A 27,945-nucleotide genomic window follows, 5' to 3' on the forward strand; every position below is an offset into this window, starting at 1 on the left:
TAGCTAAGAATGTCAAACACTTTTTAAGATGATTTATATGTATTTCTTCCATTGAGATCTCTATTTAGTTCCATAGTCCATTTTTAATTGGGTTGTTTCACTTTTTATTTTTCTGTTTTTAAGTTCCTTGTATATTCTGCATATTAATCCTCTGTCAGATGTGTAGCTGGAAAAGATTTCCTCCCATTCTGTAGGCTGACTCTTTGCTATTTTCAGTGTCCTTTGGTGTACAAAAACTTTGTAATTTCATGAGACCCCAGTGGTTGATTAGTGGTTTTATTTTCTGAGCAATTGGGGTTATAGTCAGAAAGTCATTACCCATGCCAATATATAGAAGTGTTTCCCCCATGTTTTCCTCTAGAAATTAAGGTCCCTGTTCCACTTGGATTTGATCCTTACACATGGAGAAAATTAGGGTATATTTCTTCTTTTTATATGTAGATAGCCAGTTTTCCCAGAACTAATTGTTGAAGAGGCTGTCTTTTCTAAAATGAATATTTTTGGTATTTTAAGTCAAAAGTCAGATGGCCATAGCTGCTTGAATTACCATCAGGATCCTCTATTCAGTTCCATTGATCTACATTCCTGTCTTTGTGCCAATACCATGCTATTTTTGTTACTATGGGTTTGTAATATAGCTTAAAATTGGGTATAGTGACAACACCAACCTTACTTTTGCTGCTAAAAATAGTTTTGGCTATGCTAGTTGTTTTGTGCTTCCAAATGAATTTTAGGATTTTTTTTTTTGTTTCTGTGAAGAATGCCATTGGAATTTTAATGGGGACTGCATTAAATGTGTAGATTGCTTTTAGTATGATTGACATTTTTACAAAATTGATTTTTCCAATCCAATAGCACAAGATGTCATTCCATTTCTTTATGTTGTCTGCAATTTCTCACTTCAGTGTTTAAAGTTCTCATTGTACATATCCTTCACTTCCTTGGTTAAAGTTATTCCAAGGCACTTTTTTTTTTGAGGTTATTGTGAATGGGAGAGATTCCTTGATTTTATCCTCTGCATGTTTTTTGTTAACATATAATAAAGGTACTGATTTCTATTCGTTTATGTTGTATCCTGCCACATTGCTAAAAGTGTTTACCAGCTCTTACAGTTTGCTGTTAGAGGATTTAATGTTTTTTTTTTTATGTATAGAATCATATCATCTACAAATAGTGAAAGTTTGATCTATCTTCCTTTCCAATTTGTGTCCCTTTCATGAGGGTCTCTTGCCTTATTGCTGTAGCTAAGACTTCCAGTTCCAGTCGTGCATTGAATAAAAGTGTGGCAGTGTGGCAGGCATGGTGGCACATGCCTTTCATTCCAGAACTCTGGAGGCAGAGGTAGGAGGATTGCCATGAGCTCAAGGCCAGCCTGACTCCATAGTGAGTTCCAGGTCAGCCTGGGCTAGAGTGGAACCCTACCTCAAAAAACAAACAAATAAAAAGTGGAGCAGTGGACATCCTTGTTTTGTTCTTGGATGTATTGGAAAAGCTTCAGGTTTTCTCCATTTAGTATTATGTTGGCTGTAGGTTTGTCAAAATTAACTTTTATTATGTTGAGATATGTTCCTTCTATTCCCAGTTTCTGTGATACTTTTAAAACGAAAGGATGTTAGATTTTGTTGAATGACCTTTCTGCATCTATTGAGATGATCATGTGATTTTGTATTCAGATAATTTATATGATTTTTACATTCATTGATTTGTACATGTTGAACCATCCTTGTATCCCTGGGATAAAGCCAAGGTGGTCGGGGTGATTAATCTTTTTGATATGCTCTTGTATTCTCTTTGCCATCATTTTGTTCAGAAATTTTGTATCTATGTTCATAAGGGAGTTTGGTCTGTATTTTAATTTTTTTTTCTGTTTTTGTCTGATTTTGGTATGAGAGTGATGCTGGATTCATAGAAGGAGTTTGGTAGAACTCCTTCCTTTTCTATTTTATGTAAAAGTTTGAGAAGTGTGGTGTTATTTCTTCCATGAAGGCTTACTAAAATTCACCAGACAATCCACCTGGACCTGAATTTTTTTTTCAACTTGTGAGAGTTTTTGTAACTGTGTGGACCTCTGTACTTGTTGTAGGTCAATTTAAATCTCATCTTGATTTAATTTTGGTTTGATTGGTTTGATGCTTGGATTTTCAACTTATCTGCAGTGTTCTTAGATGTAGGAATACACCTTTATATACTTTAAGGATATGAGTTTAAGATGCCAGGTGTAGTTTGTATACCCCAGTCCAGATGCCAAAATAATCCTAGGTGTTGATTTTGCTTGCTAAGCACGTATTCCAGTGGACTGGGCAGAACAATTTACTGGCAAATACTAAGCTTCAATTGAGCAGTATACATATTAAAATAAAATAGAACAAAGTATGAAATTGTTGGGATAAAACCAAACAGATAGTCTTATAAAGGCAAAATCCTTGAAGGTGTGTTGTTCTACACTCTTAATTTTGTCAGTTGGGATGTGAACATTTCTGTTCTGAATTGGGTTCCAGGTAAGCCTGGATCTGGATCAGACCTGTCCCCAATAATGACAGAAGAAAAGATAAAGGCCCTATAAACATAAAAGCATCAAAGACAACAATATGAAACCCCCAAAGACAGGTTATTTGAAAATTGTAAAGCCAACCAAGAATATATAACTCATAACCTGCCCTGACAAGGAAAGAGAGATTAGCTCTTCCAATGCAAGCCTATGTACCTGTTTGTTTGTTTGTTTGCTTATTTATTTATTTATTTATTTTCATTTACCTTCTCGTGTGGCTTCCAACCTCACTAATGCTGAATGCCCACCTCAATCCCTCGTATTGTGCTGTGGAGCTGTAGCTCTGATCAGCTGTGCAGCCACTGAGATTCAGGGTTCTGAAGGTGGGGGATGGGAGAGTTCAGACTTCTCTAGTTGTTCACTCAGTTCTGCTTTTGATGCTTTCAGTACCTCCTGAGTTTACCTTCAAATTTCTTAACTTTGCAAGAAGGCTGATGAAATTGAAAATTCCTCTTGTTTTGTCTCTGCCACTTCTTGCTGCACCTGGCAGGGTGATACCGGGAAGGTGTGTAGATTGCATGGATCAGTGGGCTGCAAATGCCTTACTGGGATTCTGGCTATTTACCTCCTACTGGTGGAACTTGATCTCTGCAGCTTCTTTACTGTGTCTAAGAATAACCTGAACTCCTTCATGTTTTAGAAGAAGAGGGTGTTTTGCTTAAATCCTTCCCTAGGCTGGTTTGGGATGGTTTCTGTGCCACCATCTTAACTGGAAGTTGCCTGAGAATTTCTATGTTACATAGTTATGACAACTAGAGTGATAAATTTATTCATGTCTACTTGCAAAACAAATTCATGGAATTTTCATATATATAGTAATAAGGATTCGTAAGATTAGCAGTTAAGTATAATCCATATTTTGCAATATTATATGTGAAAATTTGTATAAATATATATTTAACAATACTCAGTATTTTCACACTTTGTACATTTTGGAAGGATATATGTTGCAATTACAGTTACTTGTAAAATGAATAACAGGTTATTGAACTCCGGCTTTCAATCAGTAGTGTAGGATTCCCAATAGTTATATGTGAAAACAGTTCTGAATTTCAAATTTATAACATATGTGTGCTATTTAAATTCAAATGAGACTATATTAACTCAATATTTGTTCAAAATGTGTTACATCCATCCATTTGCATCATGTAGGTCTGTTTTCACACTCTAGTAATGGAGTGTTACAGCAGCCACAGAGACCATGTGATCTCAAAGCTGAAATGATATACTTTCTAGCCCATTACAAATAAATATAGTATACTTTATTTATTCTAAAAATTTCAAGTTGCTGCCAGCAATAATGTAAGTCATTTTCATAGTTACCTAATCAAATAAGAAGCATAGCTTCAAAAGTTCAAATCATAAAAAATGAAGTTTCATTTTATAAAATTAAGTTCTTGATTTGTTGGCCTAGAATTATCATATCCCCATTTTTGGAGGAAGGGCCTGGGAGTTTAATTGCTTTGAGTGAGAAGTACCTACATTGTAGAAAATGAAACATTTCTGGACAGCAATGGATGTAGTTAAGACATCTTCACTATGCACTTAGTCCCTGACAAGATGAAGAGAATTGTGTTGTGTGCAGTTCAGCTAATTTCAGAAGAATAAATATACTATTGCATACCTATTGTACAGAAGCATGTGGTACATTATTTACTTTTACATGTAATCTATGAATGTTTTCTTCCTATTTCACTGTAGTTTGGTGGATGTTGTCTCTAATCTTACTCATAAAGGAGAAGCATCCTACCACAAATATATACTGTTTTTAAATAAGCAATGGATGAATGTTTGAATCTTTTGTATTATTTTTGAAGGAGTGATGTAGAACTTTGTGTCACACACACAAGAAAACAAAAATAACACTGCTGATGATCTATTCCCTTGGCCACTATTATTTACACCACTCTACATATGACATTGAAAATTCCACTGTCCAGAAAGATGTTCATGCTTCATATCAGTTCATGTTTCATGGCCACAAATGATGATATATTCATTCAGGAAAGACAAAGAATATTCACCAATAAAAGATGATATGGAAAATAATCATCTTGCTTTTACCAGGAATTTAACATTAATGCCAAGGTGAATCTCTTAATCTTGGACTATTCCTCAATCTTGTCTGTCTTTCATATGGACCATGAACATCACTTTCACTGTCACAGAAGTTTTGCCAGCATTCTTGTGTATATACCCTTCAACAGAACATCAAATGAGTGGTTATTTAAATCATTCATATTCTGTTTCAATGTTCCAGCTGGTGAACTATCTGCTCCTGTGCATGGATAAATCTTTTCCTTCACATTTGAATTCTATTTGATGTTACCTTAGGTAGGACACTAAGAGTTTCAGATCAAAATATCCAAATTGAATTTCAGAAATTTTGGCACAATACCTTGGATGCTATCTTGCAATAAATTAAAATGGGGAGTGGCATGGTTAAGGATAGAAAATAAGGGATAAAATAATCTAGCTCCAAGAAAGGGGCAATCAATGAAGATCTACTATGGACCAGTTCCTTTTTTTTTTTAATTTAATTTATTACTTTTCTTTTCAGCAAATACAGGCAGTTTGGTACCATTGTTTAGGCTCATCCATGATCTACCCCCTCCCATTGGACCCTCCTTGTTGATGTAAATGGGTCCTGCATTGTGGAGTTAGCCCACAGTTATTGGTACGATAAATGTCTCTGCATATCATGACCCAACATGTGACTCTGACATTCTTTTCACCCCTCTTCCACAAAGTTTCCCTGAGCCATGTTGGGTTCATTTTTGGTCTGCTTCAGTGATGAGGTGTTTGGGGCCTCTGAAGCTCTGGCTCTCTGATTTGGTAGGAGTTGATTTTTTTCTCTGTGTTGGTCTCCTTCCCCTTTGTGCTGGTATCCGGTTCATCAGGAAAACATCACCCTTGCTTGTTTCACCAATTTTCCTTAGTTTCAGTCGGGCCCCTTTTGAGGTATGTTGGGGCAGCTCTCGCCTTAGGATCCTCATCTATCTGAAAAAGAGAAGCAGATTCTCCAACAGAGTAAGTTAGCACCCAGAAAATTGAGATAACAATTACTTTTTTGATAGAGAGTTTGCAGGGTGTAGGCCCTCTTGTACCCCATGATTGATGGTAGCTTGATATTGGAGAGTGGGCTTATGTTTGGGTATGGTTCTGACTTGTTTCCCAGCTCCAGCTATGGGTCTCGTACCACTGAGGGGATCAGTTAGCCAAATAAAGAGCAGTTGGTTCCCCACCATGGCTGTGCACCACTATTGCACATGAGTGGGCATCACATCAGGTTATTTGTTGCTAACTAGGTTAGACAATAAGTTGCTTGGACAGATATTGGTCATTTCCCCGTTGCCCATGTAGCACCTTCTGGCACTAGACACGCTGACTGTCTGGGGACTAACTCTCTCCTGGCTTCCAGCCATGCCATTCCATTTTATGTGTCAGCTGCGTATGGAGTCTTCAGCAATAGGGTCTTACCACTGGACTTTGTTGGGTTATAAAGTACTCTGATAGAAGTCTGCAACTGTTTTGGGAAACCTTGTAGTTTTCTCTGATCAAAAGCTCATTTTAGATGGTAGCCCCAAGCTGGTAGTGGGGGTTACAGGTCAGTGCCCACCTGGAAATTGAGGGAAAACATAACTAATATACAAGAGTAGAAGAGGAGAGAGAGGCGGGGGGGGGAGGGGGAGAGGGAGGGAGGGAAGATGTAGAAGATTTAGGTTAGTCTTGATCCTGCCCTCTCCAGTGTCTTGTGGTTCGGGTGTTTCCTGTAACGGTCTAGTGAAGGTTCAGCCATTTGGTCTGTCTTTTAGGAAGTAGAATTTTATGGTACCATTGCCGTTAGGGTCCAGATTACTGCTTTCCACCCTTCGATGCCTTCCCCACCCCCCCCCATCCATCCTATTGTCTAGTCCATGAGGTGCTTTCTGGGTATGTAAGGTATCTTGGGTAGATTCAGGTTAGGTGTTGTAGATGAGTGAGACTATTTGTCGATTTTTTGGGGGGGATTGGGTAAGTTCACTGAGAATGATCTGTTCCAGGTTCAACCATTTTTCCTCAAATTTCTTTATGTCGTTTTTTCTTACTGCTGTATAGAATTCCATTGTGTAGATATACCACATCTTTGTTATCCATTCTTCTAATGATGGACATCTGGGTGGATTCCAGCTTTTAGCTATTACAAATTGAGCTGCTACAAACATGGTTGAGCAAATCTCTTTGGCCTGTGGTTTGAAGGTTTTAGGGTAGATGCCCAGTAAGGGTATAACTGGGTCTGTTGGTATCTCTATAGTCAGCTTTTTCAGGTGTCTCCATATTGCTTTCCAAAGTGCTTGTACCGTCCTACATTCCCACCAACAGTGGATGAGTGTTCCTGCTTCTCCACATCCTCGCCAGCATTTATTTTCATTTGATTTTTTGATGTTGGCTATCCTTATTGGGGTAAGGTGGAATCTCATAGTTGTTTTAATTTGCGTTTCCCTGATGATTAGGGATGATGAACATTTTCTTAAGTGTGTGTTTGCCATTTGTATATCTTCCTCTGTGAATTGTCTCTTCAACTCTGCACCCCATTTTGTGAGTGGGGTATTTGTCTTCTTATTATTTAGACTTTTGAGTTCTTTGTAGATTCTAGAGATTAGGCCTCTATCAGTTGGATAACCCACTATTTTCTCCCATTCTGTGGGTATTCTATTGGCTTTGCTTATTTTATGCTTGTCTGTAAAGAAACTCGTCAGCTTCATATGATCCCATTGGTTGAGTGACTGTTTAAGAACGTGAGCCACTGGGGTTTTGTTCAGGAAGTCTTTTTCCATACCTATATCATGGAAAGTACTTCCTAAATTTTCTTCCAGTAGTATGTGAGTTTCTGGTCTTATGTTGAGGTCTTTGATCCATTTGGATTTGAGTGTAGTGCATGGTGAAATGTGTGGATCAAATTTTAGTTTCCTGCATGTGGTTATCCAGTTTGTCCAGCACAATGTTGAAGATGCTTTCTTTTTTCCAGCCTATATTGTTTGGGCCTTCGTCTAATATCAAGTAGCTATAGTTGCTTGACCCAAAGTCCGGGTCATCAAGTCTATTCCATTCTTCTATACTCCTCTTTTTATGCCAGTATCATGCTGTTTTTATGACTATGGCCTTGTAGTATAGCTTTAGATCAGGTGTGGTGATTCCACCAGAGGTATTTCTTTTGCTGAGGATGTGTTTGGATATGCAAGGCCTTCTGTTTTTCCATATGAAATTTGAGATCATTTTTTCTATCTCTGTGAAGAACACTGTAGAGATTTTAATTGGAATTGCGTTTGTCATCTTCACAATGTTAATTCTGCCTATCCAGGAGCATGGGAGGTCTTTCCATCTTCTCAAGTCCTCCTCAATTTCCTTTTTGAGAGCTTTTATATTTTCATTGTATAAATCTTTTACTTCATTGGTTAACGTTATTCCAAGGTATTTTATTTTTTTGTTGTTGTTGTTGCTATTGAAAATGGGACTATGTCCTTTATTTCTTTTTCTGTATCTTTGTCATTTGCATACAGAAATGCTACCAATTTTTGTGCATTGATTTTGTATCCTGATACTTTGCTATAGGAGTTAATCACCTTCATGAGTTTTGGTATGTTGTCTCTCGGGTCTCTTACATATACAATCATGTCATCAGCGAATAGAGCTAACGTAACTTCTTCCTTTCCAAATTGTATCCCTTTTATTTCCTTCTCCTGTCTTATTGCTTGAGTTAGGACTTCCAGAACTATATTGAAAAGCAGAGGTGAGAGAGGACATCTCTGTCTTGTTCCTGATCTCAATGGGAATTCCTCCAGTCTCTCTCCATTAAGTATTATTTGGGCCTTTGTAGCTTTGTATATTGCCTTTATTATGTTAAGATGTGAACCAGCCATGCCAGTTCTCTCCAATGTTTTGATCATGAAGTGATGTTGTATCTTGTCAAAGGCCTTTTCTGTATCTATCAAAATGATCATGTGGTTTTTATGTTTAAGCTTGTGTATGTGGTGTATTACATTGACAGATTTTCGTATGTTGAACCACCCTTGTGTACCTGGGATAAATCCCACTTGGTCAAGGTGGATAATGATTTTGATGTGTTGTTGGATTTGCTTTGCGAGTATTTTGTTGAGGATCTTTGCATCTATTTTCATTAGGGAAATAGGCCGGTAGTTTTCTTTTCTTGTGGCATCTCTGCCTGGTTTTGGGATTAGGGTGATACTAGGTTCATAGAAGGAGTTGGGTAGCTTTCCCTGTTCTTCAATTGTGTGGCACAGTTTTAGAAAGATTGGTTTGAGTTCTTCCATGAAGGTTTGATAAAATTCGGCTGGGAATCCATCTGGTCCTGGACTCTTCTTTTTTGGGAGGTTTTTTATTACTTTTTCAATCTTTGTGAGTGTGATGGGTTCATTGAGGTGATTAATCTGCTCTGAGTTTAGCTTTGGTAGATGATATGTGACCAGGAATTTATCCATCTCCTCCACATTTTCCAGTTTTGTAGAGTACTGGTTTTTGAAATAAGTCCTGATGGGGCTCGAGTGATGGCTTAGCGGTTAAGGGCTTGCCTGTTAAGCCTAAGGACCCCGGTTCAAGGCTCGATTCCCCAGGACCCACGTTAGCCAGATGCACAAGGGGACACACGCATCTGGAGTTGGTTTGCAGTGGCTAGAAGCCCTGGCATGCCCATTCTCTCTCTCTCTACCTATCTAACTCTCTCTCTGTCTCTCTGTCAAAAAATAAAAATAAAAAAATAAATAAGTCCTGATGATTCTCCCAATTTCACATATGTCTGTTGTGATCGCTCCTTTTTTTTTTTTTTTTTGAATTTTGTTAATTTGGAGTTTCTCATTTTTTGCTTGATCAAATTGGCCAGAGGTTTGTCAATATTGTTTATTTTTTCAAAGAGCCTGCCCTTTGTTTTTCAGTTGCCTTAATTGTTTCCTTGGTTTCCAATTCATTGTTTTCTGCTGTGATTTTAATTATTTCTTTCCTTCTGGAGCTCTTTGGGTTGGATTTTTCTTGTTTTTCCAGTGCCTTTAGGTGGATGGTTAGGCTATTGATTTGGGATCTTCTGTCTTTTTTATGAAGGAATTGAGTGCTATGAGTTTTCCCCTGAGGACTGCCTTCATTGTGTCCCATAAATTTTGGTATGATGTGTTCTCATTATCATTTAATTCCAGGAATTTTGCAATTTCATTTTTTATTTCATCCAGTATCCATTTATTGTTTAAGAGTGTGCTATTCAGTTTCCAGTTGCCATTGGGAATCTTGGTAGTTTTATGTTGTTGATTTCTAGGAATATAGCATTATGATCTGACATCATGCAAGGAATTATGTTGATTTTCCTAAATATGTGGAGGCAGTCTTTGTGACCCAGTATATGGTCTATTTTAGAGAATGTTCCATGGGCTGATGAGAAGAAGGTGTAGTCTATGGATTTGGGATGGAAAGTTCTCTAGATGTCCGTTAGGTCTATTTGTTCTATGGTTTTGTTGAGCTCTCTACTTCCCTGTTGAGTTTCTGTTTGGATGATCTGTCCATTACTGATAATGGTGTGTTGAAGTCCCTAGCTATGATGGTGTTGGTGGTTATTTCTGTTTTATTGTCAAGTAGGTTTTGTTTTATGAACTGTGGTGCCCTGTGTTTGGTGCATACAGATTTATGATTGTAATATCCTCTTGATGGATTTTTCCCTTTATAGGTAGGAAGTAGCATTCTTTGTCTTTTTTGACTGTTTTTGGTTTGAAGTCAATTTTATCTGATATTAGTATAACTACACCTGCTTGTTTCTTATTCCCATTTGCTTGGAATATTGTTTTCCACCCTTTCACTCTGAGGAGGTTTCTGTCTTTAGTGGTAAGGTGGGCTTGTTGAAGGCAGCAGATTGAGGGGTCTAATTTTTTGATCCACCCTGTTAGTTTGTGTCTCTTGATGGGCGAATTAAGGCCATTAATATTTAGGGTGATGACTGTGAGATTTGATTTTATCCCTGCCATGTTGTGGTGGTAGAGGTGTGTTGGTGTTTACATGGAATTTGTAATTTTTTGTGTCTACTCTGGGTTTGGTTGTTGTGATCTCCTTCTTGTAGGCATTTGTGTTTGGTTATTTGTTTGCACACTGCACGTGCAATTGTAATTCAGAGGCAGCTGCTGCAGGCACGGAATTGGGGTACAGTGGAGGCTGGCTGGCTGGTGTATGATCAGAGCACAGCAGTGGGGGTTCTGGCGGTCACCCGATCACAGCAGAGGTGGTCCCCGCAGGTATGTGAGCCGAGCACAGCGCTTCGGGCTGGTGCACATGATCAGAGCACAACGGCTGAGGTCCCTGCAGGTGTGGTGATCCCCACAGGTGTGCAAACGGAGCACAGCAGTGGAGGTCCTGGTAGGTGTGTGATCAGAGCACAAGGCAGTGGGCTGGCGGGCACACGATCGGTGCACAGCTGCTTGGGGAGCAGAGCGTGGTGGCTGTATGGGGGGGTAGACTACCCACCCGAGAGGGGATCCGTGATTCCCTGTTTTTCCCACTCTGTGCCCTCCCACTGGCAAGAAGACCCTGATAACCCTTAATTTCTTGTGTTTCTTTGCCTGGTATGTGCAGCGCAGCTAGGCGGTCGCCATCTTGGCCGGAAGTCTATGGACCAGTTCTTTATCACACTTCTTCAGAACAAAAACATTGTGATCTCTGTACCAAGTAGATTAACCCTTGAGAAAACAAATGAGATTTATATAGCAAGTTATATCACCAGATAGTATCCTACTTAAAATGATTCACTTTTTTTAGTAATTACTATTTTTAAAATTTTTAAATAATTACCACAAAGAATTTATTTCATTAGAGGTTTATAAATTCCCAACTTTTCATGATCTACAAACCACTAAATTAAATTACAAATGTGTTAAGTATCATTATTGTAATGACAAATTTATGCTCAACTGTGTCAGATTCTGAATAGCACACCATTATTCTCACATAATAGAAAAAGGCCTTCCATCATCCATATAGTCTTGCCTCTATATATCATTTTTCAAGTTATCCAGTAGATTCTACACACTTTAATAACCTGAATGTATATTGAAAACAGGTTAAGATAAGGCCTCTGCTTCTTCAAAAGGAAATTATTGTACCTCCTAATCATACCCTCACTGTATATCTGAACATTCTTGAACACTCAAACACAAACATTTCAGACATTCTCAAAGACATTTGCTTATCCAGCATACTGTAGCAGCATTCTATGAAGCAATCTGAAGAAGGAGTCAGAAACATTTCAAATTTTTAAGACTAATAGAAACAAAATGCATAGCACATTAGCAGTGTTTAGTTCTACGTGTCTTTATGAATTTGAGAGACATGTGAGAAAATGATTTTTCTTGCTACTACAATCTCCACAGGCATATGCCATTTTGGGAAATCAGCTCTCAGTAGGTGTGGGAAAATGGAAACTGGCCTGAAATCTGTGCATGAAAGCTGATGAACAATGTTAGGGAACAAATACGACTTGTACACATGAACAAATAGCTTGCCATTTTTAAAATATGTAGTGTTTACAATAACACAAGGTTTTCTACAGGTTATACTTTAAATTAATACATATGAATTAAAATTTAAAAAACAATTGGTTGGAAAATATGTTTTTTCTTTGTTGTCTTTAGAGAATTTTTACTGGGTCTTATCAAAATGATGTAACACTTTGGGAAAAAGATGCAACCTAGCAACCCTGCAGAGGAGGCCAAGATAGCAAAGACCTCTACCATCACTATAGCCTTCCCTTTGCTGCTATGGTAGACAGGGAGGAATGTGACCCACACACTGCAGAACACCAGCATGCTGAAGGTCAAGAATTTGGCTTCATTGAATGTATCAGGAAGGTTTCTGGCCATGAAAGCCACAATGAAGCTCCCTATAGCCAAGGAACCCAGGTATCCCAGGACACAGTAGAAAGCAGTGTCTGAGCCTTTGTTGCACACAATGATGATATTGCTATCTTCCGAATGTGGATCAGTGTCAACAAAAGGAGGGTATGTTCCCAGCCAGAATCCACTGAGAACAAGTTGGATCAAGGTACATATGGGAATGATGAAGTTAGGTGCTCCTGATACCAGCAACACCCTCATCTTTTTTCCTGGAGCAATGACTCTGAAGGCCAGAACCACAGTAATTCTTTTGGTCAAGACAGTAGACACAGCCACAGTGAAAAGAACTGCAAATGTGATCTCCTGCAGAATGCAATTGGTGTTGTTGGGATGTCCAATGAAAAGTAATGGACAGAGAAAACAGAACTTGAGTGCGATAAGCAGGATGTAGCTGTTTGTGCGATTATTGGCCTTCACAATTGGTGTGTCCTGGTGCTTCACAAAAACCCCAAGAATAAGAGCAGTGAGTGCAGAGAAGCACAGGCCCAAGCAAGCCAGAGCCATCCCCAGGGGGTCTTCATAAGATAAAAATGTCACAGATTTTTGGAGACAGTGAGTTTTCTGTATGCTGGCATACTGAGTGATTGGGCACTTCACACACTGATCCATATCTGCCAGGCAAAACAAGAAAAAGTATCATCAGATTATTGGCAGTAATTTCCTTCTTAGTCACATCATGCTGCAATAAATAAATGTCCTACAGGTGAATGATACATGTACTTGTTCTTACTGATAATTAAGGTAGTTCTTTCTATAGCTATGATGCCAATTAATAAAGAGCAGCAAATTATGAATCAAAGCTTTTTAAAAAAATATTTTTATTTATTTGTTCATAATCAGAAGGAGACAGAGAGAATGGGTGCCCCTGACTCACTAGCCAGTGTAATAAACACCAGATGCATGTACTACTTTGTCAATCAGGCTTTCTCTGAATAATTAGGAATTGAAATGAGGTTGTTAGGTTTTGCACACCTGTGCCTTAACTGCTGAGCCATTTCCTCACCCTAACAAAGCTGTATTTTATTCACTTAACTGACCTTATATAGTCTCCTCTGTTTCTCTTAAAATAATAAAATAATTTTGATGCATTGTCCTACAATTATAAAATAACATTCCTCGTATGATGTATTTATTATGATTTCTACTTCAGCAAAAGTGGCTTATCAATTAAGATGCTTGTTTGCAAAGCCTAATGACCCATGCTTGATTCAACATGTCCCTCACACGTCAGATGCACAAAGTGATTCATGAGTAAGTCACGCATGTGCACAAGGTGGCACCTGTGTCTGGGATCTGACTGCAGTGGCCAGAGACCTTTGCAACCCAATTGAAGTCTCAATATTTATAAATCCCTTTGATCATATTTATTGCAGCCTTTAGGTTCTACTCTAACTTTCCACCCCCATTGTGTGACCTTCTTTCCTGTAAAATAGAAGGCAATATAAAATACCATGTATTCTGTCATTGTGTGCTCATCCTAGTAGGCTGGACATCTCAGAGATACATATTTCTTTTTATTCTTCTTTTTAATCTCTGAACATTTCCATTATCTCTTTAAATGATTCAATATACATCTGAAGCAATACTCATGGCATTTTAATCATAATATTTTTGTTTCTTGATAAACGATTTAAATGTCTGTGACATGCTGTTGTCTAAAGTCCTAAAATTAACTTTCTTCTGAATTATTTCATTGAAACTCAGGAGATATTATGTTTACATTGAAGGTATTTGCAAAATTTCATATCTCTCAAGCTGAAAAGGGTGAAGATATGACTCCCTATTTAAGTACTTGCCTGCAAAGACTAAGGACCCAGGTTCAAATCCTCAGGTCCCAGGTAAACCAGATTCACATGGTGAGCACATGAATCTGGAGTATATTTGTAGTGGGTAGAGGCTCTGGCACTCTCATTTTCACTTTCTGCCTCCCTCCTTCTCTAGTCTATCAATAAATTAAATTAATCTTTAAAGCCAGAAAAATGACATCTCTGAGCATTTATGATCCATCAGCAACATCGTAGGTCCTGGGAAAATAAAGGTATGGAATATTCCTTCCTATTTACTTCATTTTGTGTAGATTCAAAAATTATATGTATGTGTGATATTCCTTGATAACAGTAATATATTCATTAACTATTGGATCCCAAACATTGTGGTTTTTTAAAAATATATTTTAGGTATTCATTTGAGAGAGAGGGAGAGAGGGAAAGAAAGAATGGGTGTTCCAGGGCCTCCAAACACTGCTTATGAACTCCAGATGTGTGCTACCCCTTGTGCACCTGGCTAATGATGGCTCCTGGAGAACTGGACCAGGATCCTTTGGCTTTGAAGGCAAGTGCCATATCTGCAGCCCTCAAACAGTATGTGTGTGTGTGTGTGTGTGTGTGTGTGTGTGTGTGTGTGTATGTGTGTGTACAAGTATGTACAATGGATCTACATACTAAAACATGTGGTTCATGGAGTAAAGTGAGTGTTAATTTTATAGTCATGAATATTTAACATTTCAACAAAATGATTACATTAAGCAAGGAAGAGATATTATCTGTTTCTTCAAGTTCCCTCGAGGCCCCTGGAATTTCCCACTATGAACAGAGAAAGTAGTCAAACTGGAGAAAGACACTAAACTATCAACATACCCGTTTTGTTAGAAATCTCATTTTCTGGGCAGGGGGAACAATCAAAACAGCAGGCTGCCTTTCCCTCTTCTCGGAACTTCCTGAAACCAGGCCTGCAAGTCTCACTGCACACAGAGGAGGGAATCTGAGGAAAACCATAAGTATAGTTGTAAAAGTTAACAATGTTGTATACTCTATTCCTAAGTGTATGTTAAGACACTCACAATTATTAAACATTTTATCCACACCTATAATAAAATTGAAGTGTCACACTCCATTCAGTACACTGTACGTTGTCATACCTGTGAACATGATGATCAAATAAATTGTAACTTCTAAATATTTTTCAAAAGATAGAAAGAAAACCTAGGACACTGGAAAGAGAACCCTGAACATGTTACACTTGACCAAATTGTGAGGAGCACACATGGCACCACAGCATTTTATCTACTTATGTCTAGAGTCAAGCATTACAATTAGGTAAACATACCTGCCTACCCCCGGTGGCCCACTCTATTGCCTCATCAGACAAATGCAATTGTTGACTGAGGGAACCATATGAAGAAAACTGTCCTAGTTTCAGCTTTATTCCAAGACCTTGTGGAAAATTTGAAATGTGGAAAATATCATAGTCTGCCTCATATTTTATTTTATCATTAATATTCACTAGGTCTCCAATGGGGTTAATAAATTGCACATTCTTCAGATTGTGGTAAAACTAGGAGAAATGTATCATTTTCCAATTAAGTACATACTCAAATGGATAAAATATGTGATATGGGTAATACTTTTGTTTTTACAACTCTTCCCTGAGAAAGAAACTTTATTGCATCTACCCAATCATGTGAAATAATGAATTTTCAGAGATAAATTAAATATTACTATATTGTTATAAGTTTCTTTTTGGAGAAACTGCTAAAATTTATCACAAAATATTAGGTAATACTTTTGAGATAAACATTAAAACACATTATATTTATAAACATCAAAACAATATTAACTAAAGCATTACGTTCTTCAATCATAACTGTGATACATAATTACATTAACAACTCATGTGACATCTAAAGCAATTGACCAGAATACTTTGGCATGGGAAAAACAAGCTCATATCTAGATTTCAAGCAGTTCATGCTTATAAAAAATACTGGGAATACATTTCAAATACTGAAAAGAGTTGGGCATGGTATCATGGTGTCATAAAATAAGGATCACTCAAAACTGATGTCATTAATTTCAGTATCTTTTTCATGTGTATACACAGTGATTGTTTCTCATGGTTGTCTAGTTGACTGGAGTTAGAATTACCTTGGGAAAAATCTGTGGTTATGTCACTAAAGAATTTTTTGTTTGGAAACTAAACACCTAATGCAGTTGGCACTATATCATGAGACAAGGGTTTATATTCGGGGAAAGCTCAATGACCATATATATCCAACACCCTTGATTACAGAGTGCAGATGCCATGGGCACAGTCTGTTTCATGCCCCTGCTTCTATGATGTCAGCATCATGATGGAATACAGTTTTGAACTGTGAAGTAGAATGAAACCACTCTCAGCTAAGTTGTTTTGGTCAAGTATTTTCCCTAAAAATCGTAACTAATAAATTCAGTCTATAGTTACTTTTTAGGGAATGAAACAACGTAGAAACATCGAAAATCGACAGTACTCCCAGCCACAGAGTTTAAACATGTATGGACCACCTTAGAGGGTAACACTGATGACACTACATACCTTCGAGCAGTCCAATCTGCATAGACTGATTATTGGGTGAAGATCTACCTGTTCATAATAAGTTTCATGGTAGGCATATGCCCAAGCATACACAGCATTATATAGATTGTAATTCTCATCATTCATAGCTATGTCAAATCCTTGACTTGCATACCATTCTAATGAGGTATTCAGTGAACACTTTCTCTGTCTTCTACATTGAGATTCAATGTACGAACAATTAAAGTACATCCATTCTGATCTCAACACAGAAATGTCTATTGGATATTGGGAAGTGTTCATTGTCTGAATAAATTTTTGTAGATTGGGAATCTTGTGATGTTGATGAGAAAATGTGAAAGCTCCATAGAATGAGTGAAGAATGAAGTCTCTTCTTGTATTTGTGATGACATCCCACTGTGAGGTGGTGACCCAGATCCTATGGATGCCTAAATATGCCCATCTTTTAAAGCTTACTTCCAGTGTAGAATTCATTTCACCATAAATGATCACAACATTTGTCAATGATGTCACAATTTGTTCATAATATTTCTCAGCCCTTGTATTGTATAACTTCATGTTTATTGGGATCACATTCACAAAGTCTAAGCACAGTTCATTTCCTTGCATCTTTTCTCTGAAGTCTGAGAGAAATTGAATACCTTGGTCATCATCAGAGACTACCAGCCCCATCCAGGTCCAGTTGAAATGAAGCATTAATGAGATGATGGCAAAAGGCAGCCTTGTGTCCTTGGGGGCAATCTGATACAGATAAGGATACTGTATATGGTCACTCAGAAGAGGATGAAATGGGCCATAGTGAATCTAAAGACACACAACATAGAAATGAATCTGAGGAAGAGCACTGGATGAAAACTCAATTTAATGTCTGAATTGTGTTTATCACCACTTGGGAAGAATATTAAAGATGATTTCGGACACCATTATTAGTCATATTTCTCTACCCATAAGACTGTAAAAGTATTGAACAGTTTAAAGGTTGTTAGGAAATCCCTTTGTATATCTCCACAGTTCTTCTGATCAATTTTTTAAAAACAAGTGCTGATACCCACCAAATTACTGGTTATTTTTTCTATTATCTGTATTGGACAATACATGGATGAACCAAGTATCTGCTGGAAATATTGCTAAGCATGTAAGAATGGTAATAAAGGAGACAGGATTTCTACTCTGTATATGACAGAGTCTCACCTGTCCTATATTAAAGATTGACATCAATGTCCCAATTTTGCTACTTGTTGCCCATGATGGTCCTGAAAATAACACGACGCATTCAGTTATTTCACAGCTATAATTAGGAACAGTTCTCTTTTTAAATTCTGTGGAAGTTGCATAAGATATCATAGCCCGTGAATCATCACACATGGAAGGAGTGAAGTAAAAATTAATGGACTTGTTGGGTATAAGTTTGGGATTTCTGTTGATCTCCTCAGTAACAAAAATCATTGTCAGAATGTATTGATATTTTTTGACTGGCACACTGAAAAGAAACACAGTAATCATCATGGATAAGGCTTCAAGTGGGATAATCTTCAAAACAATTGGAGTGGACATATAATACACATACGTCATACTTTCTTTTGAAATACTCATGTAATCATTTACCTTTATGTGAGTATATGATCCTGCAGAACATACAGATAAACTAAGTATTTTGAAATTATTAAATGAAAGGCAATTCATAAAGGTATGATGTAAATATTTATGTAAAGAGGTGAATTTGTCCATAGAAAATAATAATCTGGTGAAGAGTACATAGGTCATACCTGAACTTGAGAAAAGAGCTATATCAGACAAAAAAAATCTGTTCATATCCTGATACTAGAATTCTCAATTTTAAGAAATGAAAAATAAATGCAGTAGAGATATAGTTTATGGTGTTTTGGTGTGTATATGTTGGGAGTAGTCATCTTCATGTTTGTAGAAGACCACATTGTGTGTGTGAGTGTGTGTATGTGTGTGTAAGAGTGCACATGCTTTTTCCACTGTGTACACCATAAAACAGAGTCAGATGTATTAGTTTACATGTAATTATTTTTTTAATGTAATTTGAGGTAGGTTCTGACTCTTTCCCTATGCTACCTAGATTCACCATTTACTCTTAAGTTATCCTCAAATTCATAGTGATACTAATACCTCTCCCTCCTCCACACTGAGATTACTTGCATCCACTGTGATGCCTGGTGTATGTATAATTATTCTGATGACTTGGAGTTCATCAATTTGGCTAGACAAACAAGCAGTCACTAGGGATTCAGATTTTTCAAACTCATCAGGACATGGGATGACAGATGCACTTCACCATGTCAATATTTTATGTGAGGGCCATGGATTTGAACCAAGAACCACATGCTTATACAGGAATTCCTTTATAGATTCCTATCTTATGGTGCTTTGTTAAATACCATCCTGCACTGAGTAAGTCAATGCTCTAATGAATGCTGCATGTACAGTCAATACAATCTATAGCAAAACTCCTCTTACAATGCCTTTTGAAGGCATTGTGTCACTTCTAGTTGTAGTGTGAACTCTATTTCATCAAAAATTGGAAGAGAGACTTCCAGCCAAGATGGCAACTGCCTAGCTGCCCTGAAAATCCCAGGGAAGTAAAGGCAAGAAATTAAGGGTTTTCTGGGTCTTCTTGTCAGTGGGGGCCGGCTCAGAAGGGGAGAAATCAGGGAATCGCGGATATCCTCATGGGCGGGTAGACCACCAATTTCACCAAATACCTGTTGTGCCCTCCCGCCATCCTGTGCCCTATCCCATGCCCCATCACTGTAACTGTCCTGCACACCATCACATGGTGCATGGCAGCCATCGAGCGCCCCGTCCCACACCCCACTGCCTTCTGTCCTGTCACCATCCTGCACACTGTCCTGCGCCCCACCACAGTCCCATGCTGTCCTGCACCCCACCGTGGTCCCACGCAAGGTCCTGCAACCGCTGAAGTCCCTCGCACCAATGCCGTGCCCTGTACTGCACCCCACTGCTGCTCCCCACTGCTGCGCCTGGCTGCAGGCCCGCCACCACTGCAGAAACTTAAACTGCTCTGCACATTTGCCCACATTATTGCTCCTGCCACTGCACATTCAGTGAGTCCAGTCCCACATCAACTGACACACAAACCCACTGTGTCTTTGGCTTGCACGTGTTCAGGTGCCTTCCTGGTCAGCCCCCATTCTCCTGAGATGGGGGAGCACAGACTGTTTCCAGGTCCCAGTGTTCCCAACCAGAATTTGGGCTGCTTCAGGCCTTGGTACCTCAGTCCCCCTCCAAGCTCAAATGCAGGCAGCTTTGGTGTATTACCACTTGAGAATTCAGGCAACGTTGGCGCCCCTGTCAGGCAGTAGATAGGCGGCTCTGGCAAGTGGGAGCCAAAGCTCAGGCTGCTTTGCAAGTGTCCCAGGCTGCCTCAGATTCCCGTCACACTAGAGCACACACTGATCCACCCACCTACTGTCATGGGAAGACCACAGCACAAAAGAAATAATATGAAAAATCAAATGCAAGAAAATCCAGTTAGTTCACCTAGTCCTACAATGAATAATAAATACATCTAACCAAAACATAAAAGAAACATCAGGATCAGATTGAAGCTATGAGCAATGCAACGCTAACCAACCTACTGATAGAACTTGCAGGAAAGCAACAAAGGACCAAAAATCATGTCGATGCTACCATCACGAAGCTAGAACAAATTGATAAGACATTGGAAGGACTTCAAAGAAAATTAAAGGGATGAGAGAGAGTGAAAAACAAAAAAAAGAGGAACTTAAATATCAGCTGTCCATACTAAATGACAAATAAAGAAATGCAAAGATGAATTCCAAGAATCATTGAGAAATTCAGAAAATGATATGAAAAGGGAGCTTGACAGAGCAATGGAAATGATACATAGAAAAGGAGTAGAAAATGCAAAGGCATGGAGAACTTACTTAACAAAATAATTGAAGAAAATTTCACCAGTCTCTTAAAAGAAAGGCCCATCAAGATACAAGAAGCCAACAGAACTCTGAACAGACTGGACCAAAGGAGAAACTTTCCAAGACATATTATCATTAAGACTCTAAACATTGATAACAAAGAGAAAATCCTAAAAGGAGCTAGGGAAAAACAGTGCACCACTTTCAAAGGTAACCTCATCAGAATTACTTCAGACTTCTCAAAGGAAATCCTGAAAGCAAGAAGGGTCTGGAGTGAAACTCTCCAAAGTCGAAGAACCTGTGGATTCCAATCCAAACTACTCTACCCAGCAAAAGTTTCCCTCTTAATACATGGTGAAAGAAAAGCCTTTCATGACAAAACTCAGCTTTCCAATTATATGAACACAAAACCAATCCTACAGAGAGTATGTCAGTAAATTCTTCACACAGAAGAAACAAATAACCAAACTCAAATGCCTACCAGAAGCAGATCCCAACAACCAAACCCAGAGTAGGCACAAAAAATTTCAAAACCCATGAAAATACCAAAACACATCTATCACCACAATATGGCAGGGATCAAATCGACCCTCACAGTCATTACCCTAAATATTAATGGCCTTAATTCACCCAAGAGACAGAAGCTAACAGGATGGATCAAAAAATTAGACCCCTCAACCTGTTGCCTTCAGGAAACCCACCTCACCACTAAAGACAGACACCTTCTCAGGGTAAAGGGGTGGAAGACAATATTCCAAGCAAATAGGAATAAGAAATAAGCATGTGTACCTATATTAATATCAGATAAAATAGACTACAAACCAAAAATAATCAAAAAAGACAAAGAAGGGCACATTCTACTTATCAAGGGAATGATCCATCAAGAGGATATGACAATGATAAATCAGTATGCACCAAACACAGGACACCACAGTTCATAAAACAAAACCTACTGGACAATAAAACTGAAACAACCCCCAATGCCATCATAGCTGGGGATTTCAATACACCATTATCAGTAATGGACAGATCATCCAAACAGAAATTCAACAGGGAAGTAAGAGAGCTCACCAAAACCATAGATCACTTAGACCTAACAGACATCTACAGAACTTTCCACCCCAAATCCACAGACTACACGTTCTTCTCAGCAGCCTATGGGACATTCTCTAATATAGACCATATACTGGGTCACAAACACTGCCTCCACATATTTAGGAAAATTTACATAATTCCCTGCATGATATCAGATCACAAAAAAAGACCCACCAAAAATCCCAACAGCACCTGGAAAATGAACAGCACACTCTTAAACAATAACTGGATAGTGGATGAAATAAAAATGAAATTGCAAAAGTCCTGGAATTGAATGACAATGACAACAAATCATACCAAAAATAATGGGACACAATGAAGGCAGTCTTCAGGGGAAAATTCATAGCACTCAATGCCTTCATAAAAAAGACAGAAAGATCCCAAATCAATAACCTAGCCATCCACCTAAAGGCACTGGAAAAACAAGAAAAATCCACACCAAAGAGCTCCAAAAGAAAAGAAATAATTAAAATCTGAGCAGAAATTAATGAATTGGAAACCAAGGAAACAATTAAGACAATTGACAAAACAAAGAGCTGGTTCTTTGAAAAAATAAACAAGATTGACAAACCCCTGGTCAATTTGATCAAGCAAAAAAAGGAGAACCTTCAAATTAACAATATTCAAAATGAAAAAGGAGAGATCACAACAGAAATAAGTGAAATTAAGAGAACCAGGATTTATTTCAAAGACCTCTACTCCACAAAACTGGATAATGTGGAGGAGATGGATAAATTCCTGGACACATACCATCTATCAAAGCTAAACACAGAGCAGATTAATCACCTCAATGAACCCATCACACTCATGGAGATTGAAAAAGTAATAAAAAACCTCCCCGAAAAGAAGAGTCCAGGGCCAGATGGATTCTCAGCTGAATTCTATCAAACCTTCATGAAAGAACTCAAACCAATCTTCCAAAAACTGTGTCACACAATTGAAGAACAGGGAAATCTACCCAACTCCTTTTATGAAGGTAGTATCACCCTAATTCCAAAACCATGCAGAGATGCAACAAGAAAAAAATACTACCGGACTATTTCCCTAAAGAACTTAGATGAAAAGATCCTGAACAAAATCCTTGCAAACCGAATCCAACAACACATAAAAAGCCTCATCCACCTGGACCAAGTGGGATTCATTCCAGAAACACAAGAGTGGTTCAACATATGGAAATCTGTCAATGTAATACACCACATAAAAAAGGTTAAACATAAAAACCACATGATCATTTTGATAGATGCAGAAAAGTCCTCGGAAAAGATACAACATCACTTCACGGTCAAAACATTGGAGACAATTAACATGGTTGGTACATATCTTAACATAATCAAGGCAATATACAAAGCTCCAAAGGCCCAAATAATACTTAATGGAGAGAGACTGGAACAATTCCCATTAAGATCAATAACAAGACATGATTGTCCTCTCTCATGTCTGCTTTTCAATATAGTAATGGAAGTTCTAGCTCAAGCAATCAGACAGGAGAAGGAAATAAAAGTGATACAATTTGGAAAGGAAGAAGTTAAGTTAGCTCTATTTGCTGATGACATGATTGTATATGTAAGAGACCCGAGAGACATTATCCCAAATGTCCTGAAGCTGATTGACTCCTATAGCAAAGTAGCAGGATACAAAATCAATGCACAAAAATCAGTAGCATTTTTATATGCAAATGACAAAGATACAGAGAAAGAAATAAGGGATATAGTCCCATTATCAATAGCAGCAAAAGTAAATAAAATACCTTGGAAGAACTTTAACCAAGGAAGTGAAAGATCTATACAATGAAAACATAAAAACACTCAGAAAAGAAATTGAGGAGGACTTGAGAAAATGGAAAGACCTCCCATATTCTTGGATAGGTAGAATTAACCTTGTGAAGATGACTATCCTACCAAAGGCAATATAGAGACTTAATGAAATTCCAATTAAAATCCCTACAGTGTTCTTCATAGAGATAGAAAAAAATGATCTCAAATTTCATATGGAAAGGCATAAGGCATTGCATATCCAAACATATCCTCAGCAAAATAAATACCTATGCTGGCATCACCATACCTGATCTAAAGCTATATTACAAAGCCACAGTAATAAAAACAGCATGGTACTGGCATTAAAAACAGGAGTATAGACCAATGGAATAGACTTGAGTATGCAGACTTTGGGTCAAGCAACTATAGCTACTTGATATTCGACAAAGGCCCTAACAATATACACTGGAAATAAGAAAGCATCTTCAACATTCATTGTGCTGGACAAACTGGATAACCACATGAAGGAAACTAAAACTTGATCCACACATTTCACCATGTACTACCCTCAAATCCAAATGCATCAAAGACCTCAATAAAAAAAAAAAAAGACCAGAAATGTGAATACTACTAGAAGAAAATTTAGCAAGTACTTTCCATGATATAGGAATGGAAAAAGACTTCCTAAACAAAACCCCAGTAGCTCACGATCTTAAACAGTCACTCAACCAATGGGATCATATGAAACTGAAGAGTTTCTTTTAGACAAGCATAAGACAAGCAAAGCCAATAGATTACCCACAGAATGGGAGAAAATATTTGTGGGGTATACAACTGATAGAAGCCTAATCTCTAGATTCTACATAGAACTCAAAAATCTAAACAGTAAGAAGTCAAACACCCCACTCACAAAATGGGGCAAAGAGATGAACAGGCAGTTCATAGAGGAAGAAATACAAATGGCAAACACACACTTAAGAAAATGTTTATCATCCCTGATCATCAGAGAAATGCAAATTAAAACAACTATGAGATTCACCTTGTCCCAATAAGAATAGCAAACAAGGGGCTGGAGAGATGGCTTAGCGGTTAAGCACCTGCCTGTGAAGCCTAAGGACCCCGGTTCGAGGCTCGGTTCCCCAGGTCCCATGTTAGCCAGATGCACAAGGGGGCGCACGAGTCTGGAGTTCATTTGCAGAGGCTGGAAGCCCTGGCGCGCCCATTCTGTCTCCCTCTCCCTCTATCTGTCTTTCTCTCTGTGTCTGTCACTCTTAAATAAATAAATAAATAAATAAATAAATAAAAAAGAATAGCAAACAAAAAAATCAAATGAAAATAAATGCTGGTGAGGATGTGGAGAAGCAGGAATCCTCATCCACTGTTGGTGGGAATGTAGGATGGTACAACCACTTTGGAAAGCAATATGGAGACTCCTGAAAAAGCTCACTATAGAGATACCAACAGACCCAGTTATTCCCTTACTGGACATCTACCCTAAAACCTTCAAACCACAGGCCAGAGAGATTTGCTCAACCATGTTTGTAGTGGCTCAATTCATAATAGCTAAGAGCTGGAATCAACCCAGATGTCCATCACTAGAAGAATGGATAGCAAAGATGTGGTATATCTACACAATGGAATTCTATACAGCAGTAAGAAAAAATGACACAAAGAAATTTGAGGAAAAATGGTTAAACCTGGAAGAGATCACTCTCAGTGAACTTACCCAATCACAGAAAAAAAATCGCCACATAATCTCACTCATCTACAGAACCTAACTTGAATCTACCCAAGATACCTTACATACCCAGCAAGCATTTCATGGACTAGACACTAGGATGGATAGGGAGGGCGGGGAGGGCATCGAAGGGTTGGGAAACACTAATCTAGACCAAAACGGCAATGGTACCATAAAATTCTACTTCCTAAAAGGCAGACTAAATGGCTGAACCTTCACCAGGCCCTTACAGGAAACACCTGAACCACAAGACACTGAAGAGGGCAGGATCAAGTGTAACCTAAATCCTCTACATCTTCCCTCCCTCCCTCTCCCTATCCCCCCCCCCTTGCCTCTCTAACTCCTATATATTAGTTACCTTTTTCCCTCATTTTCTTCAGGGCACTGACTTCTAATTCCCAGTAGCACCATGGGGCTATCATCCATAATGAGCTTTTGATCAGAAACCTACAAGTTTTTCTAGAGGAATGACAGATTTCTATCAGAGTACTTGATGACCCACCAAAGGTTAGTGGTAAGACCCTATTGCTGAAGACTCCATATGCAGCTGACAGGTAAAATGGAATGGCATGGCTGGAAGCCAGGAGAGTCAGTCCCCAGACAGTCAGCCTGTCTAGTGCCAGAAGGTGCTACATGGGCGACTGGGGGAAATAACCAATATCTGTCCAAGAAACTCATGATCTAACCTACGTAGCAGTAAATAACCTGTTGTGATGCCCACACAAGTGCAATAGTGGCACACAGCCATGGTGGGAACCAACTGCTCTTTATTTGGCTAGTTGATCCCCTCAGTGGTACAAGACCCATAGCTGGAACTGGGAAACAAGTCATAATCATATCCAAACATAAGCTAACTCTCCAATATCAAGTTACCATCAATCATAGGGTACAAGAGGGCCTACACCTATTAAACTCTCTCTGAAAAAAAAAAGTAAGTGTAATCTCATTTGACCTGGTGCTCACTTACTCTCCATTGGAGAATCTGCTTCTGTTTTTCAGATAGATGCAGATTCTAAGGAGAGATCTGCCCCATCATACCTCAAAAGGGCCCTGACTGAAACTAAGGAAAATTGGCGAAATAAGCAAGGGTACTGTTTTCCTGATGAACCGGATACCAGCACAAAGGGGAAGGAGACCAACACAGAGAAAAATCAACACCTACCAAATCAGAGCGCCAGAGCCCCAGATACCCCCAACACCTCATCACTGAAGCAGACCAAAAATGTACCCAACATGGCTCAGGGAAATTTTGCGGAAGAGGGGGCAGAAAAAATTTCAGAGCCACATGTTGGGTCATGATATACAGAGACATTTATCATACCAATAACTGTGGGCTAAACCCACAATACACGACCAATATACCTCAACAAGGAGTGGCCAATGGGGAGGGGGTAGGTCATAATGAGCCTAATAATGGTACCAAACTGCCTGTACTTGCAGAAAAGAAAACTAATTAAATAAAATAAAGTGATAAAAAATAGAATAACTGGAAGTGTCAGTTTATGAATATTGTCCTATTCTAATTATTAAACTTGAATTTTGTTAAAAAAAAAAAAGAATTGGAAGTGTGTCTCATCATTTTTGTAGTTCCATTTGTCTCTTGTGTTAGGTATCTGCCACTTGCTAGGAAAAATAGCTGAAAAAATCAGGTTAAAGGAAGAAATATTTATTTCAGATTATCCTTCCAGGTAGTTTTAAATAATAATCAAAATTGATAAGGGAATTATTGGCTGGGAGAGCATGGTAGCCTGGTGTGGTATCTTCTAGACCAACAAGGAGGCACAGAGATCTATATTAAGATTGCACATGGGCAGTCATCTTTCTCTTTCATACAGTACAGTGTCTCTGCCCTGCTATGGTGCTGCCCATGGTCAATTTGGATATTCCTACCTCAATTACCTAGTCAAGATTTTCTCACAGGAGTTTTCTCCAAGGATAACTTAATCCATATAAATCATCACAGACTATTCTAAATCTTCTCTCAAGTTGAATATTAAAATAAAATGTCAGTTAGAAAATCTTTTTTTCCCTTATTTTCCTTAAATATCATCTCGCTAATCATAATGTGAATTATTTTCTCCTGAGGACATATTCCTTTTTTCTGACCTAATCTTCTATTTTAAGTCTTGATCAGAGAATTAAGACCACAAATACCCAGAGTTACTGTTGATGTGTGAGTTTATTCCAAGATTTGTTTCAATATGTTGTTTTAAAACATACTTTTGTTCCTTCCTACTCTCTCTATTCTGCCACCCCCCCCCCAAGCCTTCTCCTGATACTTATGTTTTCTGCCTTCATCCCACATGTTTCATTTGGCTCAGCAGTATAACACTTTAATTCTGCCCCTTGTGGTTAGTCAATAGTTGCTGCTCATGTTTCCAAGCCCTTCTTATATTTATGTTTGTTGAAAAATCACCTATGTTGATAGGCTGGCTTTTATATGTTATTCAATGTTTCTATCATGAGTTCTCTGACCCTTTGTTCATTTTGTATATCTCCAGTTTTTAATATAATGTGAGACTGGGTAGTTTCATTAGGGGCCCTGTGTGTTTGTTGTTTTCTATGCCTATTGTAACTTGATAGCATTTTTTCTCCTAGATAATTTTCTTCTATAATTTAT

The 27,945-nt window shown here is 38.3% G+C and overlaps 1 protein-coding gene across 1 annotated transcript in view; it reads right to left on the reverse strand.

Annotated features, from left to right (window-relative positions):
- Positions 1-27,945, reverse strand: part of LOC123457513 (vomeronasal type-2 receptor 116-like) — a 57,379-nt gene that overhangs the window by 19,939 nt on the left and 9,495 nt on the right. Inside the window, exons 3-8 of the mRNA XM_045141391.1 lie at positions 18,007-18,295; positions 16,798-17,619; positions 15,571-15,780; positions 15,102-15,225; positions 12,216-13,076; positions 11,690-11,796 (exon numbers count right to left, since the gene is read on the reverse strand). Coding sequence (XP_044997326.1) covers positions 11,690-11,796; positions 12,216-13,076; positions 15,102-15,225; positions 15,571-15,780; positions 16,798-17,619; positions 18,007-18,295 — 2,413 coding nt within the window. The remainder of the gene's footprint in view (positions 1-11,689; positions 11,797-12,215; positions 13,077-15,101; positions 15,226-15,570; positions 15,781-16,797; positions 17,620-18,006; positions 18,296-27,945) is intronic.

This window comes from Jaculus jaculus, unplaced genomic scaffold, assembly GCF_020740685.1.
Source record: "Jaculus jaculus isolate mJacJac1 unplaced genomic scaffold, mJacJac1.mat.Y.cur u25, whole genome shotgun sequence".
In the NCBI taxonomy this organism is placed as follows: Eukaryota; Metazoa; Chordata; class Mammalia; order Rodentia; family Dipodidae; genus Jaculus; species Jaculus jaculus.